This window comes from Microtus pennsylvanicus, chromosome 3, assembly GCF_037038515.1.
Source record: "Microtus pennsylvanicus isolate mMicPen1 chromosome 3, mMicPen1.hap1, whole genome shotgun sequence".
Taxonomy (NCBI): domain Eukaryota; kingdom Metazoa; phylum Chordata; class Mammalia; order Rodentia; family Cricetidae; genus Microtus; species Microtus pennsylvanicus.
The window spans coordinates 45,270,062-45,291,377 of NC_134581.1; the positions used below are offsets into that span (position 1 = coordinate 45,270,062).

General features: G+C 41.3%; 1 protein-coding gene across 4 annotated transcripts in view; it reads left to right on the forward strand.

Moving 5' to 3' along the window:
- Positions 1-21,077, forward strand: part of Tmod3 (tropomodulin 3) — a 64,452-nt gene extending 43,375 nt beyond the window's left edge. Inside the window, exons 4-10 of one of the 4 annotated variants that reach the window (XM_075965235.1) lie at positions 2,883-3,005; positions 4,147-4,236; positions 6,097-6,227; positions 7,232-7,339; positions 10,503-10,646; positions 13,325-13,469; positions 16,478-16,658. In XM_075965235.1, the coding sequence (XP_075821350.1) occupies positions 2,883-3,005; positions 4,147-4,236; positions 6,097-6,227; positions 7,232-7,339; positions 10,503-10,646; positions 13,325-13,469; positions 16,478-16,494 (758 nt within the window). In that variant the 3' untranslated portion in view covers positions 16,495-16,658. Of the gene's footprint in view, positions 1-2,882; positions 3,006-4,146; positions 4,237-6,096; positions 6,228-7,231; positions 7,340-10,502; positions 10,647-13,324; positions 13,470-16,477; positions 16,659-18,479 lie in introns of those variants that run through there. The other 3 variants (XM_075965232.1, XM_075965233.1, XM_075965234.1) reach the window with 3 other exon arrangements.
- Positions 21,078-21,316: the final 239 nt, after the last annotated feature.

Genomic DNA, 21,316 nt, shown 5'->3' on the forward strand with positions numbered 1-21,316 from the left:
CTACTGAGCACCTGAAATATGGCTAAAGTTTTGTAATTGCCACTTGTGGCTAGTGGCTATGGCATTGTGTGCAGTGCAGTAATAAAGACAGACTGAGTCTGTTTAGTATGGAGATGATACTTCAAGAATAGAAGTGGACAGGAAACTCCCCAAGGCTTGCCTGCAAACTAGGAGAGACTAAGGGAGGGCAGCAGAGCTACAGTTCTCTCTAGGTCACTCTACCCCTCACTGGGCAGAAGGTAGACAAGGTTTTATATACACACACACACACATATATATACATACCCTGTATGCATGTACACACATGTAAACACTTACACACATCCAAACAGAAACACACACATGCATGTGTGCACACACATACATACAAAGGAAGGAGGGGTTGGAAGGGAGAGCAAGTAAGGGAGAGAAAAAGAGAAAAACTTGCGATGTTCTGGAATAGAGATAATGAAAAACAGAGATAGAGCATTTAGTTAGATTAATTCAGATTTTAATATTTAAATGTTTGTAAGCTACAGTGTTATTGATGCCAGTTATAAATATAATGCCAGTTTCTCTGATTTTCCCCAAACTAGGAAGAATGTTTATGATACTGGCCTAAGTCAATTAGTCATGTGCAAACAGATGACCTAGGAGATAACATTGAAAATGTGTGAATAGGGAGTTATTCATAGCTTTAGACTGCTTATATATTATTAACTAATAAATGCAACATCTTGGGATACTATTTTTCCAGCAACTGTCAGCCTTATATTGTATTCCAGGAATGATTTTTCTGTGATTCAATGACCCGTCCAGCAGGCCACGTAATTTGTGGGCCTCGAGTTCAGGATCACCTGGGTAGGAATAGGGGGAGAGAGAAAGAGAACCAAGCGCGTATAAAGAATGACAGAGTCAGTCTGAGATGTATCTAGGTTCCGTTTATTGCAAGCAGTGATTTATTCTTACAGGATAGTTCTGGCAGGGAGGGGTAAGGTTGGAGGGGAATGAAAACTATAGTGCCCTAGGCCCTATAGTTATTTTCGTAAAACGTCTTGACCACAAGACGGTTCGAAGAGACAGTCTGTATGTGTGATCTTTTCTTGGAACATTCTGTGGTCAAACCATCCCAAAAACTATTTTACAGCTGATTGAGCAGCAAGCTGTTTTGCTGATTGAGCAGCAAGCTGTTTTGCAGCAGGCTGTTCTTGCAGAGGGGATGAGGAAGATTGGTCAGTGCTTTAGGTCGGGGGGCTTCTTGGTCCCCAACAATTCAAAGTTGTTCTACCTATAAATACTATGTCTTTCCCTTAATGACTGCTGACTTTTTGATTAATAGATTAAAATGTTTAATAAATGACTCGTGTATCCAAAAAAAAAAAAAAAAGAAGGTAGACAAGGTAAGCGCAGATCAAATTGGCTCTAAGGTACAAAAAGCCAGAAGTGAGAGCTTGTAGTCAGGGCTATATTGGGGGAGGGGGAAGTCTCTCACAGTTCTCAGAAAAGTAGGGCAGCTCCTCCAAAATCTCAGGGTCCAACTCTCAGACCTTGACAGGAAACTCCTGATGTGTTCTCAAAACGGTCAGCACTCATGAGGTAGATGGCAGGTAGATCTCTAAGTTGAAGGCCTGCCTGGTCTGTATAGTGAGTTCCAGGGTAACCAGGGTTACAAAGAGAGACCCTGTCTCAAACAAAGCAAAATAAGTCAATAATAATACAAATAAATCTTTAATTATGCTCAAAATAACAAAGACTCTTACAGAAATGTATACAGCAGCATATATGAGGTAAAGAGATGGGGAGCTTTTAGCAGAGACACGAAATAACTTTGATATTTTTTTTTGAGACAGGATCTCAAATAGCTTAGGGTAACTTTGAACTCGTGATCCTCTTGCTTCTACTTCACAGCTTGCTAGTGTGCTTGCTTCAGAAAAGCAGTTGTCAAGTTTTAGAACAGAGAAATTTCCTTAAAATTAGAACTCGAATTTCTGGAATCATAGTTGTCTCTGCTATTCCTTAAGTGACTGTAACAGTTTGTCGTTTAACAATAAGAAATTGGATCCTGTTTTTATTTTTAAGTTTTATAGATTTTCTAGGATTTCAGTGCATGCATGCATGTGTTGCACGCATGTGTGTGTTGTGCGCATGTGTGTTATGCACATGTGTATATGCACGCAGGTGGTTGATTGGTTTGAATTTTGTTTTGTTTTCCCATGCCAGACTAGCCTGGAGCCTATGCCCATGCTGGCTTCTGGTCCTCCTTCCATAGTTTCCCAAGTGCACGTACTGGCTTTGGGGGAGCCTAGGCAGTTTGGATAGTTTGGATACTTACCTTACTAGACCTGGATGGAGGTGGGTGGTCTTTGGACTTCACACAGGTCAGGGAACCCTGATTGCTCTTCGGGCTGATGAGGGAGGGGGACTTGACGGGGGAGGGAAATGGGAGGTGGTGGCGGGGAGGAGGCAGAAATCTTTAATAAATAAATAAATAAAAAATTCTCAACTAGCTTCATTTAAATATTGGTCAGAATTGCTCCTTGAAAGTACTGAGCCATTGTGCACTCAGGAGTCGGAGGTGAGGGGATTATGAGGTCCAGGCCAGTCTAGGCCAGTCTCAGCCACATGGTGAAATTCTGTCTCAGAATAAAACAACTGAAATAAAATAAAATTAAATTAAATTTTAAAAAAGGAGCTGTTTTATTTTCAGAGATGGGGAGATTTCTCAGTAATTCTTCCTTTCTGGTGTGTATATTGTTGATGTTAGTTTTGACCTGACTGTCCATTTCAGTCACACATGCGTTACCTAATGCTTGACTTGACGGGCAAAGGTAGTGAATTAGTAGAAATGAGTAAGAGCAGTAGACATGAATAACAAAATGTGTGTGTGTCTTTTTTTTTTTCAGGGAAAATTTTTATCCCCAAACAGAAACCTGTGCAGACTTTCACAGAAGATAACATATCTCTTGATCCAGAGTTAGAAGAAGCTTTGACAAGTGCCTCTGACACGGAACTGTGTGACCTTGCAGGTGAGCAGAGTTTAAGTGAGGGTAGTGTGGGGAGAGCCATGCAGGGTGCACCTGTGTGTATTATACAAACACTTTGTACTTTACACAGTAAACTTGACGGTAGGATTCTTTTAAGTACTCTCTATGGTGGAATTTTATGTTGATAAAATTTATTTGATAATTTTTCCTATGTTGCTATTTTAAATTCTTCCTAACAACAAAGCCATGTCACCAGCTGGTGAACCTGTCCTATCTGAACACTAGAAACAGACTTCATGGTCGACTTCTTTCCTGTTTGTTTCATGGAGAGGGAATAGAAATCAAAAGCTGTATTCATGTCCCCAACTTGTCAGAGTGACATGTAGGAAGACCCACCTACCAGAGAACTCTAAGAACCGATATGTTTGAATGTGAAGTGAAGGCTCCTGGGAAGGACCCCCGGAAGGGGCAGAGTGAGGTGTGATGTCACAGCAAGAGAAGGTGGTATTTTCTTGAGGGACAAAGGACTGGTGGGTTTGTAAATGGTACCTTCATCAGAAGGTGCTACATTACCTTCAATGAAAGAACAATACTTTTAGTATAGTCAAATGCAGACCATGCCCACCTTGGGTGCTGTATGGTGTTTTGTTCCTAGAGATCTGGATAGTGACCAGCAAGGAGATCTTTTCTGTTTTCTCTTTTAGCCACCAGGGGGAGCTAAGCATAGCTTTCCTTTTAAGGTCAGCCTGGCTCACATTGTCTAAAGATGCTGGGAGGTAACAAGGGGATTGATGAAAGTGAATGGAGCATTGCCAGTGATTTCTGACTGCACCAACCCCACCCTCTTGTTTGCTATGTAAAGTCCATTTTCAGTTTAATAGAAAAATGTCTGGAGAATGTTCAAAATACTAAAAAATATTTTTGTTTACAAACTGGGTACTGGGCACACATCTATAGTCACAGCTACTTGGAAGGCTTGAGGCAGGAGGACTGCTTCTGTAAAAACGAAAATGTTGAGTAAATTAGGAATATGGGAAGGGACCATGGGAAAGGGTAAAAGGGGAGGGGAGAAAACGGGAGGGGAGCAGAGAAAAATATATAGCTCAATAAAAGTAATTTTTTTAAAAAAAATGAAAAAGTTTTGAGCAGTTAGAAGTAGAAACTAACTCTGTTCTCTCTGCAGCTATCCTTGGGATGCACAATCTGATTACAAACACTCAGTTCTGTGATGTGGTGGGAAGCAGTAATGGTGTCGACCAAGATCATTTTTCAAGTGAGTAGTTAACATGCCTTGAGAGTTCCAATCCTTTGTCATGTATGTTTTGCTTCTTCCATGTATTAACTTCGATATTTATTATACCAAAGATCCTGTGTGTGTGTCTGTGTGCCTATATGTGTGTGTGCCTATATGTGTGTGTGCCTATGTGTGTGTGTGTGTGTGTGTGTGTGTGCCTATGGATTTTGACTTGGTGAATATTGTGGGGAGTTGGCAAATGCTTAAACCAAATTAGTCCCTCATTTTTGGAAACTGTTAAGACTGATCATTGAACTATGTGTGCTATGGTGCTACACACCCTTGATCTCAGCACTAGAGAGTCTGAAGCAAGAGAATTCCAAGTTCTAGACAGCCTTGGTTACATGACAGAACTGTGTCTCAGCATGAGAGGGAGGGAAAATGAAGAGATGAGCTGGTTCGGGAATTGGCCTGGTCTATTTATTCACTTATAGTTCCCCAGGAACCTTTCATATAACTGTGGCATCCCATTGAACAGATACTGTTTTTAAAGTCAAAACTACTTTGTTACTTTTTAAAAATATAACCCAAATGTAGGGTTTTTTCTCTTTCTTTTTTTTTTTTTTTACACTTTGGGGACCTGCCACTCAGATCCCAAATAAATACAGGGAGACTTATTCTTACTTATGAATGCCCAGGGTTAACTTGACTTGTTTAAAGCCAGCTTTTTTTCTAACTTAAATTATCCCATTTCTCTTTAACTATGTTTTGCCTCTGGGCTTTTTTAAAAATATTTATTTACTTATTTATTATTCTGTCTGTGTGTATGCCTGCAGGCCAGAAGAGGGCACCAGACCCAATTATAGATGGTTGTAAGCCACGATGTGGTTGCTGGGAATTGAACTCAGGACATTTGGAAGAAGAGGCAATGCTCTTAACCTCTGAACCATCTCTCCAGCCCCCGCCTCTGGGCTTTTTACCTTGCTGTTTTTCTTTTTTCTTTTTCTTTTGGTTTTTCGAGATATAGTTTCTCTGTAACAGTCCTGGCTATCTTGGAACTCACTTTTGTAGACCAGGCTGGCCTCGAACTCACTGAGATCTGTCCACCTCTGCCTCCCAAGTGCTGGGATTAAAGACGAGCTCCACCACCGCCCAAATTTTTTTTTATTTTGGCCGTTTTTAATGCTATATATCTTTCTTTCCTTCTTGTTCTGTGGCTGGCTGTGTGGTGGGGCGGCTGCTCCTGGTGTCCTCTTCCCTTCTCCTTTTCTCGCTCCTCGCTCTTCTTTCAAGCCTAGATTTCTCCTATTTATCTCTCTGCCTGGCAGCCCTGCCTATCCCTCTCCTGCCTAGCTATTGGCCATCCAGCTCTTCATTAGACCAGGCAGGTGTTTTATACAAAGTAACACAGCTTTACAGAGTCAAACAAATGCAACATAAAAAGAATGCAACACATCATTGCATCACTAAACATGTTCCACAGCATAAACAAATGTAACACATCTTAAACTAATATTCCATAACACCCAATGCCATTATTAGATGCTGGACTCATACCTAGTCTATGTTTTATAAAACTGAGAGCTCACTCAAGTTTTCATTCATTGATGAAGTACTCTGCTCACCTCCCATGGCCCGCTAGATGAAAGGACACTGCCTTATTAAATTCAACTGGAGCAATCCTACTCTTCCCTTGTCATCTATTCAATAACATTTTATTTAGTGACATAAGTATCTCCCAACATATAAGGGATCTTTTAGCAATTGTGCAGAAGGGACTTTCAGATTGGATGTGTTGAATGTATGGCCTGGGGGGTGGGGATAGATGACCAAGTAAATGTGTCTCCTCTCAGGTCCAGTCATCTCAGTCAACCCTTGCTCTTCCGTTTGTTCCTATAGATGTGGTAAAAGGGGAAAAGATTCTTCCAGTGTTTGATGAGCCACCAAATCCAACCAATGTTGAAGAGAGTTTAAAGAGAATTAAGGAAAATGATGCCCGTCTTGTTGAAGTTAATTTGAATAATATTAAAGTAAGTATGTTAAGCATGCAATGTACATATGTATCAGAATCAACACATGATGTTTGCTTTGGGTCAATTCTGATGTAACTTCTGCTTTAAGGTGAAGTGTACTAACAGTATATGAACATAGATTCCTTCAAAGCGTATACATTCAAGTATTATAGAAAATATTTTGTTATTTACTTTTTAAAGAGTTTATCATATAAGAATATGACCCTACACATTATCCATAAGTTACTCTAATTTTTAAAGTGCTACCCTCTTTTGAACTTTAGCCTTTGGTTTTTATTTTAATTGGGTTTACTAAGGTATTTTTTAATATAGTTAAGTAAAATTCTTTTAATGTGCAGTCTTAGGATGTAAAACTAAAAAATACCACTGTCAGGTTCTAAAACAAACAAACAAACAAAAAAAAAACACCCAACTGACTAACTGATATAAAGCCTACCTGTAATGTTGGAAGTTTGTCAGGCCTCTTTGCTATCCTCTGTCCACTCTTGCCACTTAGAGCTATTCATTTTGCCTTCTCCAGCCTTGTAGACGGAATCCACCTTGCAGCATTTGAGTCTTCCTTTTGACAATGCGTGTGAGACTCACCCATGTTGCGTAGGTTTGGGTTGTTTTCTCATAGGATATGCCATGGTCAGTTATTGACATGGGTTGCTTCCAGGTTGGTTATGTGAAAGTGGCTGCACACATTTACATGTGAGGGCTTTGAAAAATACAGGTTTTTGTTTCTCATAACCAGTGCCTAGAAATTGGCTTTCTAGGATCTATTTTTTTTGTTTTTTCAAATTATTATTGCTGTTTGTTTGTTTGCTCGCTTGCTTGCTTTGAGATAGGGTCTCTCTATGTAGTCCTGGCTATCCTAGAACTTGCTCTGTAGACTAGGCTATTTGTTTGCATACTTTTTATGTTTTAGAGCAAACAGTAAGTGTAAGCGTGTTTGATTGATGGATTAAACTTCCTGATAACTGAAATGTTGATGGCATTTCACATTTTTGTCTTTCAAGAATATCCCAATTCCAACTCTAAAAGATTTTGCAAAGACTTTGGAAACCAACACACATGTGAAACATTTCAGTCTTGCGGCCACCAGGAGCAATGACCCCGTGGCTGTTGTAAGTATGCTGAGATTGGTGAAGTCAATAATTCCCAACTGATGTCTGCAAACCTGCATTATAGTAAGGTTAAATCAATCTGTTTTGTGAGACAGGATCTCTCATAGCCCAGGTTGGCCGTGAATTTCATGTGTAGTGGGAGATGATCTTGAACTCCCCAGTTCTCCTACCTCTACTTTCCAAGTGCTGGGATTATAGGCCTGTACCACTGCACCCTTTTAAACTGTGACTTCTTCTTGCATTTATTTATCTAGTTATTTAGGAATGTGCATGTTTATGTATACATGTATCACAGTATGTGTGTGGAGGGCAGAGGACAATTTGCAGGAATCTGTTCTCTCCTTGTGGGTCCCAGGGATGGAATTCAAGTTGTCAGCCTTCATAGCCAGTGCCCTCCCACTGAGCTATCTCATTGGCCCAAACTGTGATGTGTGTGTTTGTGTGTGGCATTTTACCTCACTATTCAGCATTACATTATATACCCTTTTGTATTTTTAAATTTTTATCATTTATATATTTTTTCCTCTTTTGGGACTGGAAAGAGGTAGATTCCCAAAATAGCAACTCACTGGATAACGTAAGCTGGCATTAAATCATGATCTTACTGCCGTGGCCTCCTCATTTCTTTAAGCATAAAAGGAGCCTGGAAATATGACTAAATGGTAAAGTACTGGCCTGTTGCATGTAAGTCCCTGTCTTCAATTTCCAGGACCCCCAAAAAAGAGAAAGAATTAACTTGATTTTTATTTTTCAGTTAAATATACATGTTAGAGATCTCTTTGTGTCAGCATACAGAGGTCTGCTATAGCCTTAACATCTGTACAGGGTCCCACTTAGGGGTCTGTGCTTTGGGGTTTAATCAAATGCTTCCTCTGGAGATGAGTATGTGGTGTTTGTCCTTTTAAAACCAATTCTGAATATGTGAGTTGAACCAGTCTTGCATTCCTTGAGAAAGTCACATCGATTGTCCTAAGAATCTTTCCTTCACTTGGCTTTGCAGCAAACACTCCTTTTGGTTCTCCTCCAACTTCACTAGTTCCCAGTTTCCACACACATTCTTCCTCTAAACATTGGAGTGGTCCAGGGACTTCTTCTCGCCTTTACTGCCTTGGCAAGCTCATCATTTCAGTGATGTAGGTCGTTTACACTTGCTGGTGACTCCAGTGCCATCGTCCCCTCTGTACCTTTGTCCTTAACTCTGCACTGACACCGTGCTACCTACTTAGTAGCTGTACCTGGGTACCTAATGGATTTCTCCTATAGAGACTTGGACTGAACTCCTGACCCCTATCCCATGCCTGCTTTTCTCAGTCTTTATCACTAAATGGCAGTGTCAGTCATTTCTCTAGTAGACAGGAAACAGATGACAAGCAGTCACTCTCAGCCTCCCTTTCTTTCAGCCTTAAAGCGTATGTTCAGTAGTCCTGTCTTCAAAATATTTTTATAGTCTAGGATAGTTGTGCTGGCTCACACAGGTAATCCTAATATTCAAGAGGCAGAGACAGGAGGATCGCCATAAGTTTCAGTCCACCCTGGTTTACATAGCAAGCTCCAGGTCATTCTGGGCCACCTGATGAGTTATTGAGAGAGAGAGAGAGAGGGGGGGGGGGGGGAGAGAGGGAGAGAGAGAGAGAGAGAAACATGGGAACATGGGGCTGGTGAGATAGATCAGCAGGTAAAGTCACATGCTACACAGACCTGACAGCTCTAGTTCAATCCTCAGAACCATGTAAAGGCAGAAAGAGAAAACTGACCCCACAAAGCTGTCTCCTGACCTTTGCATCACACCATAGTGCATATGCATCCACATACATTGTAAACGCACATGTAGACACAATCCTATTTGTTTAATGGGCTAGATCTTGATGCCATGGTGCACACATTTAATTCCAGCAGTCTGGGGGTAGAAGCAAGCCAATCTCTGTGAGTTCCAGGCCAGACAATGCAACATTGTGAAACCTATCTTGTCTCAAAGGAGGACCAGGAGGGCTAGAGATTGGCACAGTGCTTACTCAGCATGCACAAAGTCCTGGGTTTATCACCAACACTGCACAGACTGAATGTTGTAGAACATACCTATAATTCCAGCATTCAGGAAGTAGAGCCAGAAAGATCAGACATTCAAGGCTGCCAGGCAGTGATGGCACACACCTTTAATCCCAGCATTCAGGAGGCAGAGGCAGGCGGATCTCAGTGAGCTTGAGGCCAGCCTGGTCTACAAAGAGTTTTAGAACAGTCAATGCAGTTACACAGAGAAACCCTGTCCTGAAAAAAAAAACATAAAAACAAAAATGTTCAAGGCCATCCTCAACTCCATAGAGAGTTTGTGGCCATCTTGGGATGCGTGGGAGCCTGTCATAAAAAGAGGGAAAGGAAAATAATCTCAGAATTCAATCATTTCTCACATTTTGTTACTCCCGCCCTGATCCAAGTGGTCTTTTTTCTGGAGTATTGCAGTTGCCGTCTTCGTGAGCCACCTCTTTCTTACCCATTCTCAAACCATAAGAGATATTAATGAATTAGTTCATACAGAAACTGAGAGGACATGTGAGAGGAGATGGGGAGGAGAGAATGAATGAACCTGAAATAGGAGTTAGGAATGTCAGCACCAGGGAATTACATGTGACCAAATAATCTAAAGATTGTATATGGTGGGGCCGGAGAGATGACTCAGAGGTTAAGAGCACTGACTTTTCTTCCACAGGTCCCGAGTTCAATTCCCAGCAACCACATGGTGGTTCGCAACCATCTCTAATGGGATCTGATTCCCTGTTCTTTTGGCATGAAACATACATGAAGATAGAGCACTCATACATAAAATAAATAATCTTTTTGTTTGTTTTTCTGTACTTTTGGAGCCTCTCCTGGAACTAGCTCTTGTAGACCAGGCTGGCTCGAATTCACAGACCTTTGCCTGCCTCTGCTTCCCGAGAGCTGGAATTAAAGGCATGCGCCACCACCTCCTAGCTAAAATAAATAATCTTTTCAAAAAATTATATATAGTAATGTACATGGGATAAGTCAGTACATGTGAGACTGAACGGTAGTGTAACAAGCTAAAAAATGTAACGAGAAACTTAATTTATGAATTTCCTTATGGCATGTGCAGTGAAAAATAGGTGCTATCAGATTTTAATCCCAAATATTTCCTCTTAATCTCTAGGCATTTGCAGACATGCTGAAAGTAAACAAAACTTTGAAGAGTTTAAATATGGAGTCCAACTTCATCACAGGCACTGGGGTTTTAGCACTGATTGATGCTTTGAGAGACAATGAGACCCTGACAGAGCTCAAGATCGACAATCAGGTTGGTGTTCTACAGTAGCAATTCGGAGGAAACTGCAGCCCCCACTGCCAGGAGGACTTGCAAGAAGGGCTGTAACTCTCTCAGAAAGATGGTGGCAGAAAGTGGGTGATGCTACATTTGGGAATCCAGAATATTAATGTTTAACAGGCGAATACACAGCAAGTCTCTTTAAGTCAATTTAAGGAATTAATTAGGTGGCTGATTTGAACTAGAAAGTCTTTTACATATGACTTAGTCCACTCTTCCCCTGTTCTTTGAGTCACAGATACACTGTGTCTATAGTGTGTTACAGTACCAAATACAGAGAATATGAATAGAGTTGTTTGCATGAAAGAAGAGATGCCTCATTGGTAAGAGCACTTGATGTGATTTCAAGAGGAACTGAGCTCAGTCTATAGCACAAGTTGTAAAAAAAAAAAAAATAACTGGCCACATCTGTGTGGAACACCTCCAGCTGTGAGGATCAGCGAAAAGCAGGCCCCAGGAGCTTGATAGTCAAAACAGCCAGTGTCAGGTCCAATAAGAGAAATGTCCCAGTACCCAGGTTGCTATGAAGGCACCATCTTCATCAGACAAATACAATGCTAATACCTTCATGGGTGTGGGGCCACCTATTCCTAGACATACTTTTGTTTGTGTTTTTATATTTTATGGTCACATACATGCATACGTTTGCATGTGGAGACCAGAGGTATTGGATTCCCTGGAGTAACAAATGGTTGTGAGCCACCTGATGTGGATGCTGGGCCCCGACCTGGGTCCTCTGGAAGAGCAGCAAGTCTTCTTAGCTGCTAAACCACTCACCAGTCCCCCAGACAAACTTTGTAAGCAGGGAAAATATACATATTAGAATTATTTCCACCCAGAGCAACTGTTAATTTTTTATTTGAAAATTAGCTAGAAGGACTGAGGAGATGGCTCAATGGGGAGGTGCCTGCTGCATCATCTTGTGGACCTGAGTTTGGATCCTCAGCACCCGCAAAGAAGCAGGGTGTGACAGTGTACATCTTCAACCCCATCTTTACAGAAGCAAAACCAGGCAGATCCTACAGGCTTACTGACCAGCCAGCCTAGCCAAAACAACGAGCATCCAGCTCAGTGAGAAACCCTGTCTCAAAAAATAAGGTAGAGAATGAGAGAGAAAGACAGTGCCCACTGCTGGCTGCCACCACACACATGCACAGGCAAACACATGCCCATACACACAAATGCCACATACACACAAAACTCGTTATTTGAAAAGATACTTGGCAAATGATTTCCTGAGTCCTTCACAATAAATAAATTTTGTAGACTGTAAGATAGAAAAGAGGTTTGGTTACATCTGAAAATTAAATTAATCCATGGTCTCAAATTTTTAATAAAAATATAACTCAGTGGGCTGGAGAGATGGCTCAGTGGTTAAGAGCATTGCCTGCTATTCCAGAGGTCCTGAGTTCAATTCCCGGCAACCACATGGTGGCTCACAACCATCTGTAATGAGGTCTGGTGTCCTCTGCTGGCCTGTAGGCATATACACAGAATATTGTATACATAATAAATAAATATTTAATATATATATATCTCAGTAACCTAGCATAAAGTCCTGGAGGGTCCATCCTAGACACAGTACATGTCAAAACTCCAGTCTGTACATGGCTAAATAATATTCTGTCACATTTTAGAGTTGATACTTTTGAGCTATTAAAATAATGCTACAGTGCTAGAGAGATGGCTCAACAGTTAGGAGCCCTTGTTGCTCTTGGAGAGGACCTGGATCCATTCCCAGCATCCAAGTGGTGGCTCACAGTCATCTCAAACTCCAGTTCCAGAGAATCTGATGCCAGTTCTGGTCTTCATGGCACCAGGCATGCACATGGTGCACATACATACATACATCCAGAAAAAGACACAACTCATGTGCGTGATATTTTTAAAAATTTAAGAAAAATAATGCTCGTTAGACATGAATATGAATACTCATATCTAAGTGTTTTATGAACATACATGTTTATTTCTCTGGGCCTATACCTACAGTAGAACCACTGGCTAATAAGATAATTTCAAGCCATTACCAAGAGCCCGCTCTGCTACATTCTTGAAAACCACTTAAACAGAAGGGTCTCACCGTGTCGCCCAGACTGTTCTTGATCTAAGATCAAGCATTTCTCCCTCCTCAGCCTGCCCAGGACCTGGGATAAAGGTGCACACTACCATGCCTGCAGTTTGTTCATCTTCTTGATGGGTGGTTTGTTGGTTTGATCTTGTTGGAGCCAAGGTTGAGATAGTCTCACGTAGCCCAGGCTAACCTCAAACCTTTCTGCTAGAAGATGACCTCAAAGGCCTGCATTCAGCTGCTAGTACTGGGGTCACAGGTGTATGCTGTGCTGGGGATTGAACCAGAGCTTCATGGATGCTAGAGAAGGACCAGCTGAGCGATTTCCTCGGCCTTTCTGTCTTCTTCATCATACCCGTCCTTGTGGGTGTGAGGTGGCACAGTATCCGCACTTTTTTTATTTCTATAGAGCTTTTGGTGTCTGTTGAATTTTTAAAGATGTCTTTTTTATATATGTTGTAGAAATTGCGTGAAAACTTAAGAGATCATCAGAATCAGCATGGGACTAAGTCTTAAATTTTATTTAAGTAAAAAATGTTTTATTTGGTTTATTAATGCTATTCTTTGTTTTTGATCCTTCCAGAGACAGCAGTTGGGCACAGCTGTAGAATTAGAAATGGCTAAGATGCTTGAAGAAAATACGAATATCCTTAAATTTGGGTATCAGTTTACACAGCAGGGACCCCGAACAAGGGCAGCCAATGCTATAACGAAAAACAACGACTTAGGTAAGATGTAAGCAGTACTGAGCCAAGCTATTTTTAGAGCTAAATTAACATAGAAAAATAACCTGTCCTTAGTGTCCAATGCTGCCCAGTGCCTTACACGGTGAGTCGGAGCTGTGCAGGTTGTAGTGGTCTTCATGTTTGTTACCACTTCTGTGGCAAGCATGTAATAATAGCTTTAAGTGAAACTTACCATGACAGGTGTTTTGTTCATGTTGACAGTTGCTCCTTCTGCTTTGAAACAAAGAGTTTGGCACCACCAGAAAGTATTTTGCCTACTTATCAAGCAGAATCAGACAGAAATTCAGTTTTATATTATGAGATACAGGATAAGTACAGTTTGACTCCCTAGCCTCTCTGATGCGTGCAGTGGCCTCCTGCACTCGCCTGCCTCAGTGATCCGTTCTCCTCTGCTCCTTTTCCTGCTGAGTCTCGTGGTCTCGGATGGAAATGGACTCTCTAGTCCTGGATGAGTTAATAAATACTGTGCTCGTAATTTTGTTTCTCAGTATTGCCAGAAAGTGACTTCCTTTTCAGTTATGCTATTTACGCTAAACTGTTTTACAAGATTCATTGTATAGGCAAGAAGTAAAAATAAGTCCTCTCAACAGCGGGACTTTCTGAGCAACTACTTTTAAGCTTCATCCAGATTTCCTTTACTCTAGCTACATGAGCAGTGCTGTTTAATTCCCTTTGTGACAGTTGCCCACAGGATATTTTAGCCACTTGCTTTTCAAAAGAGAAAATAGTGTTTGTGTGCTCTTGGTTCTAGATGCAGATTTCAGTCAATTGTCAAGTGTTGGTTCCCATCATTTATTCCCCTCCAAGTGTTTTGGCTTTGCTGCTTAGAGAAGTGTTTTTAAGTCTGGACTGACTTTGTTAATAGCTAGATAACTTTCAAAACCTGGATTACTGGCTTCCCTCCCCTAGAGAGTCAGATTTAGGACAGGGTAAACTTGGCGCTGGGACCCTCACAAAGTGTCTAGTCCTGCTGTAGGCAGCTTGAGCTCACTGAAATCCTAGTTTGGTTATCAGGAGACATTTCGGTTTCTGAGTCTGGCATTAATGCATATCGTGAACACATGTGCCATATGTATTTTACATGTGAACACATGTGCCATATGCATTTTCTACTTAACATTTGTCACACTTTGAAAATTGTTGGGGAATATTATGGTAAGATGTGTGACTTCTGTTATGCTGCATTTGTTTAACTTTGTAAAGCTGTGATTCTTTGCCTGTCTAAAACACCTGACAATCCTAATAAAGAACTGAATGACCAATAAGGAGGCAGGAGAAAGGATAGGCGGGGCTGGCAGGCAGAGAGTATAAATAGGAGAACTCTGGAAGAGAAAAGGGAGCGAGAGAGAACAAGGACACCAGGGGCCAGCCAGCCACAGAGTAAGAGTGAAAGATGTACAGAAGAAAAGGAAAAGCCCAGAGGCAAAGGTAGATGGGATGATTTAAGTTAAGAAAAGCTGGCTAGGAACAAGCCAGCGTGAGGCCAGGCATTCATAAGAAAGAATAAGACTCCATGTCCATGGTTTATTTGGGAGCTGGGTGATGGGTCCCCAAAAAGAGCCAAAGAGTAAAAATAAATAAATAAATAAACAACAACAAGTTGTAGTTCATTTAAAGTGTCTGTCTTCAGATTTTTTTTTTCTGAGCATGGTCATTATAGCTCAGGCTGGGCTCAGACTCCTGGTGATCCTACTGCTGCCTCCACCTGTGGAGTGTTTTGGATTATAGGCATGAGCCAGCGTGGTAGGCAGACAAGGTGGCTTACTGGGTAAAGTGCTTGCCTCTGAAGCTTGACAACCTGGGTTTGATCCCTAGAACCTATGTGACAATGGAAAAGGAGAGCCGTGTCACACAGTTGTTTTCTGACCACACACACACACACAATAGCACATATGCACACATGCATTCACACATCATACACAAGCATAGTAAATAAACATTTCAAAACAAAATAGTCTGTTTTCAAACATTACAAGTTTTTTACCATAGGGACATGTTGCTGGCAGGAGTTTTGTTCAGAAATCATGTCTGACCCATAGCTGGTATTTGTAAAAAAGTATTTAGGGACTGGGATACAGCTCAGGGATAGAGGGCTTGCCTAGCATGTTCAAGGTCCTAGGTTTTGTCTCTAACAAAACCAAAAAGAGGAGGGGGGAATAAGGCTGCAAATTTATCTTTATTCAGTTATAGTTTTCTGGTAAGTGTATCGTCTTAAACTAAACCAGACAAATCTTCCATTTTCCTCTCCTGAAACTACCTTAAATCCCAAAATGCCACCAACATATATTACCCCAGTAATCTCTGTCATGGATAGATGACACCCACAGGAATTGTGTGATTGCAGCCCATAAACATAATAGTAGGGAAGTCCCTTTTCGTTAGGTCCCTGGAGTTATGTTCTTGTCACGCCAGCTGTGACAGATGCTGTGCCCAGGCCTACAGAGAAGAAGAATGTTAGAGAACATGTGGATGAGTGGGCAGATACGGGTGTCCTGGCTGCCTTATGTGGACTCCAGCTGACAGCTGAGTGGCTGGCCACAGCAGTGTACTGTGGGGATAAAGAGGCCATTTGGAAGAAGATGCAGTCTGTCACAAAGCAGAATTGAGAAGCTCACACTTCTGCTAGGAATTTCCTAGACTCCCCTCATGCTGTCCCGTTCTGATGCAAACTAGAGTTACAGACACGGGTCACACATGTAAAGTGACAATAAGGACATTCCTGGAAGGGGCGGCTTATGTTGGAGGCATTTGGGAGCTCGTATAGCTATATGATTAACACAACACTTTAAAAGAAAACATTGTTTTAGAGACTGAGAGTGAGGTTAGTTAAGACTTATTAACAAAAATTGGACCAGGTAGATAACAAGGACACCAGGTGACAAACCAGCACTCTGTCCTTTGCCCCCTGCCTTGTCGTGCACACAGCAGATCCTCAGATCTGCTCCTTGCTTCATTTTCTCTCAGTGCACTGTGCTCTCTACCCAACACAGGGATCCTGGCGGCCTGACCTGACACAGTCTACTGGGCAGATAACTCGCATTCAGCTTGCAGACGGGGCTATATCCGATCTCTGTCCTCGTTTTTATAATACCTTCTCGTTGTCTTCTTACTCCCGGCTGTCCACTGAAATACTTCTGCCTACTCGTCATCTCTCCAGCTAAGAAAGAAGAGGTTGTATGCTACACATATAGCAGTCCCACTGAGCTGATATCTCTACACTAGCTAACTGCATAAGCAGCTTTCTGTGGCGTTTTGTTTGCTGTGCTCTGTCCTGTAGATCCTGTCTGTAACACCTTTAACATGTTTTTTAGCATGCATTTTAACATCTGAAATGGTTTGCCAAAACCAGCCAAACTCTACTCTAAGAATTGCTTGCTGTTTCCTTTTTTGGCATATATTTGTATTTATTTATGGTCTCCTTGGCTTTTTCTTCCCTTTATTTTTCAGTAGATACTTGAAGCTTGTTCCTCGTTACTATAGGTTAGATCAGTCAGGAAAAAGTGAGTAGGTAAGTATAGTTCGTGGAGACTGTAGCCTTTGCTTTGATTTTCTGACTCTACTCAACCAATGACTGGACAGTCCTTATACACACCAGTAAATGTCTGGTCCCAGCAGCCAGTAGTCAGAATAGCATGGGAACAGTCATTATTCCCTCTTAACTCGCTCCTCTGGCAGCTGATTCAGACTGAAAAGAGGCAGTGCCTTGTGACTGGTTTTCAGAGGGGAAGTGGGAATCAATAATCAGAGTCTGAGTGTAAAGTAGCAAAACCAGTAGCGCAGGAGTACAGAGCCTCATGGTAGCAGGTTGGCTTTTCCTCACTAGAAGCATGGCTGACCATGTCTCAGCATGTACTCTTGCAGTGTCAGACGGAGAGGAGCACTAAGCACTTGCCATGTTCTCAACACTGCTCTGTGCAGCACTGATCACATGGCTGTCACGTGAAATACCATTATTCTCCTGTTACAGAGGAAAGCTGACACTCAGAGAGGCCGGGCGCCACAGCACACACTCCACAGGAGTGGCAGAGCTGTGCTGATGCCCCCTTGCCAACGCTGCAACCTGCTACTCTGTCCTTTGGAATAGTGGTCAGCCATAGTGTCGAATACTGACATGGTGGCTCTTGGTAAATGCCCTGGGTGACTGATAGTCAAAAGAACAAGATCGCCGAAGCCCTTGCTTGTACCAGTGAGCTCAGAATGACTTCACATCAGCGGTCCATGAAAGACTGAGCATTGTCAGGCATATGGATCTTGTTTGCTCCGTCATCTGAACTGGTTAGCTGGCCACTTTCTGAAGTCAGCATCTATAGTGCCCAGAAGGGAAATTTATAAAGAGAAGGGAAATTTGGAAAAAGTTGTCAGTTAGTACCTTTAGACATGATGAAAGTATTTCTAGATTTTATTTTGTGTATTGGTGTTTTGCCTGCATGTATGTCTTTATACCATGTGTGTGCCCAGTACCTAGTGGAGGCTAGAAGTAGATGTCAGATCCTCTGGAGCTGGAGTTACAGACAGTTGTGAACTGCCATGTGGGTGTTGGGAATCGAACCTAGGCCTCTAGAAAAGCATTTAGCCATTTCTCCAGGCCCTAATATAACTTCTTAACCACGGCTTGCCAATGTCATTGTAAATGTTACTGTATTAACAGATTATTTCTCTAAACGTAGACATCCTTTTTTTTTTTCTAGAATCAAATGACTTGAAACTTGAGTGCTGAACACTCACTGACTACTGTACTGAATACTGTGTTTTAGGTCTTACCCTGCTGTTACGTAAGCACCTACATCCTAAGACATGTAGCTCTTGTTTAGATGATTTTCATCAAGCAAATGACAGTGGCAGATGGCCGAGCCTTCTTTGTTAATGGTCATATGAATCAGAAGTACTCAATTCATCTTTATGAGACATTAACTGCTATGGAGAAACTTGTTGCAAGCAAGTTAGCATTTTGTAAACGCACAGGGATTTATAACAGGCTTTTTTTCCCCACAGTGCGCAAGAGGCGAATTGAAGGAGACCACCAGTAAGAATGCCGAGGATAACCTTGGAAGCCTGCAGCTCACCAGAGGCTCCTGTTGGGACAGCAGATGTAAAAACTTCCTGGGGAGAAGGGAAAAGACTGGAAATCTTTTTTTTTTAACTATATGCATTATTTTCCTAGCTTAAGGTATTATATTTGATTTGTAAAATCAGTGATGGGTAGAATTATATTTGTAGCCTTTCTACTGAAATCATTTTAATTTAGCTTAATTGAATGGCTTATAATTTTTAGATAAAAATTTAGAAGTCATGTAAATAAGAATAATTTTGAACACCTTGAGGACCAATCTTTTTCAATCAAAAAGGGACATTGCTGACTCAGTGTTGCTCCTTACACATAAAGGGTAAGGCACATGGCAGTTTCCTTTTTAAAAATCCATGAATTTGGCAAGAGTTTGCTTTTTCCTTATTAGGGAAATAAATTTTCAGAATTTTAAAAGATGGCTCAGCATCTGATTTATCTCCATAAGCCAGCGCAGGCCTCCAGGAGACAGACTGGTCTTCCTCTGGGAGACAGAATGGGCCACTGTGTTGCAGGCTTCTGGTCTTGTCCACTGAGCCTCAGCTACACTGGGGTTTTTGTTTGTCTGTCTGTTTGTTAATACTCTGTAATACTGCCCCACTGCCTGCCTTGTTTAGAAGTATAGTTATATCTAAGATTACTACAGTATTTCATCTTGTGGGCATTAAATTTTTGGAAAAGCTAATGGTTAAAGAGCATCAAAGTAGAGAGGTTATTTTCTTCCCCATAAAAGGCTCTTGGGCAATACTCAGTTATTTAGAGTAAAAGAAAAAAGAAAGGTGCTGTTAGATATAGGAGGGAGTTCAAGCCCAAGAAACTCGCAACATGGCCATTAAAGCTGGTGAGCACTGTCAGTTAGAAAGTAAGACAAAGACATGAGCTAGCTATGGTGACTCGCTCCTATAATCCTAGCACTCGGGAAGCTGAGAAAGGAATAGTTCCAGATGTTCAAAGCCAGCCTGGACTACATAGGAAATTCCAGGTTAGCTTGTACTACAGATGTGAGAACCCAGGTCAAGAAAAGAAAAGCCTGTACTGTGTGGTAAAACGTTCCATACGTGATTGCGTAGGTGCACTGCAGCATTGCATGCATAGAGTTACCCCACTCCACAGTGTTCCAGCCAATCGCAAGAACTGCCATTCTTCAGAAATCCAACTTTAGCAGATGCTTCCTTTCATCTTGTACTTTTAAAAATCCATATGGTTAAAAAAAAATCCTATAGCATAGATTATGTTTATCACCCAGGCATAGAGTGAGGACTTGAGAGCACACTGCAGACTGGGGTTGGGCAAGGCTGCACACTGATGCCCTGTCCCAGAGAAGCTCCTACAGAGGGAGTAGCAGAGGCGTTCACGGCCACAGGCAACAGAGGAAAAGGTCCAGTATGAATCCGTTGACTTTGCTTATACCATTCCAGTTCTATTCTATAGTACGTTATATAACTGAAGAAAATACTTCTTTATAAGTAACTTAAGTCTGAACTCATTTGATTAAATAGATATGTTTTAAGAATTATAATGGAAAGCCGGGCGGTGGTGGCGCACGCCTTTAATCCCAGCACTCGGGAGGCAGAGACAGGCGGATCTCTGTGAGTTCGAGGCCAGCCTGGTCTACAAGAGCTAGTTCCAGGACAGGAACCAAAAGCTACAGAGAAACCCTGTCTCGAAAATTTAAAAAAAAAAAAAAAAAAGATAATGGAGGCCAGGCATGGTGACGCGCGCCTTTAATCCCAGCACTCGGGAGGAAAACGCAGGTGGATCTCTGCGAGTTCCAGGACAGCCAGAGCTGTTACACAAAGAAACCCTATCTTGAAAGAAAAAAAAATTCTAATGGAAAACAGTGTTTACCTTGATCTTTAAAAGTCTGGCACCTCTTGACTTTTTAGTAACTCAGTATTTTTAAGTTCCTCCTCTGAGATTTTTATGACATAGTAATAAATTAGGACTTTGCAACAGTTTTAATTTTAAGCCAGAGATTTTCTAAGCCCTTGAGTTTTATGTCAAGTTAAATGGTTATCTAAGAATAACATTCATGTTTTTAAATTGTTCTTTTAAAAAGCTTTAAATTGCCCATTTCATAAAACTGTGTATTCATTTTTGTATTGTTACAATTTTCATTATGTCTACATCAAAGTGTATATATTAAATTCAATGTTACTGGCTAATATTAATACCTGGAACGTAGATTTTGGTGCTATACACTTATTATAGCTGAAACCTACTGGAGTTTAAAGAATAAGTAAAATACATTTTCTAAAGGTGCCTGTCATTTCAAAGACCAAATAAACATTTTGTATTGAACGTATAAGCAGATGTTGGTGATTCCATGGAGAGTGTCGTGGTCATTAAGTTACACATTATCCCTGGTCACATTAGCCACACACTTATACAAGGGGCACACTCCTGAAGAGGTGATGTAAATAGAACCTTAAAAATTGTTTCCAACTGATGATCCCTTCATGTGTTATTCTTTAAAGGTGATATAATAAAATTATAAAAGAAACTGCTTTAATAAAGTATTAGTTGTATATACCTTATGTTTAACCCTTATTGCCACTAAAAGACATTATTAAGCATAAACCTGTGGTTCCCAGGGTTGTCTCAGTTTTTCTGTACAAAATCAGGAGCCATTCTTCCCACTGTTACCCAGCAGCTGAATCACGGTTCAGCTGCAGTCACAGCCACTGCCGCCCTGAAGCCGTGTCTGGCTGTGTCCTCCAGCCCTGCTCCGCTCTGAACAGCATCAACTGAAGACATGACACCCAAG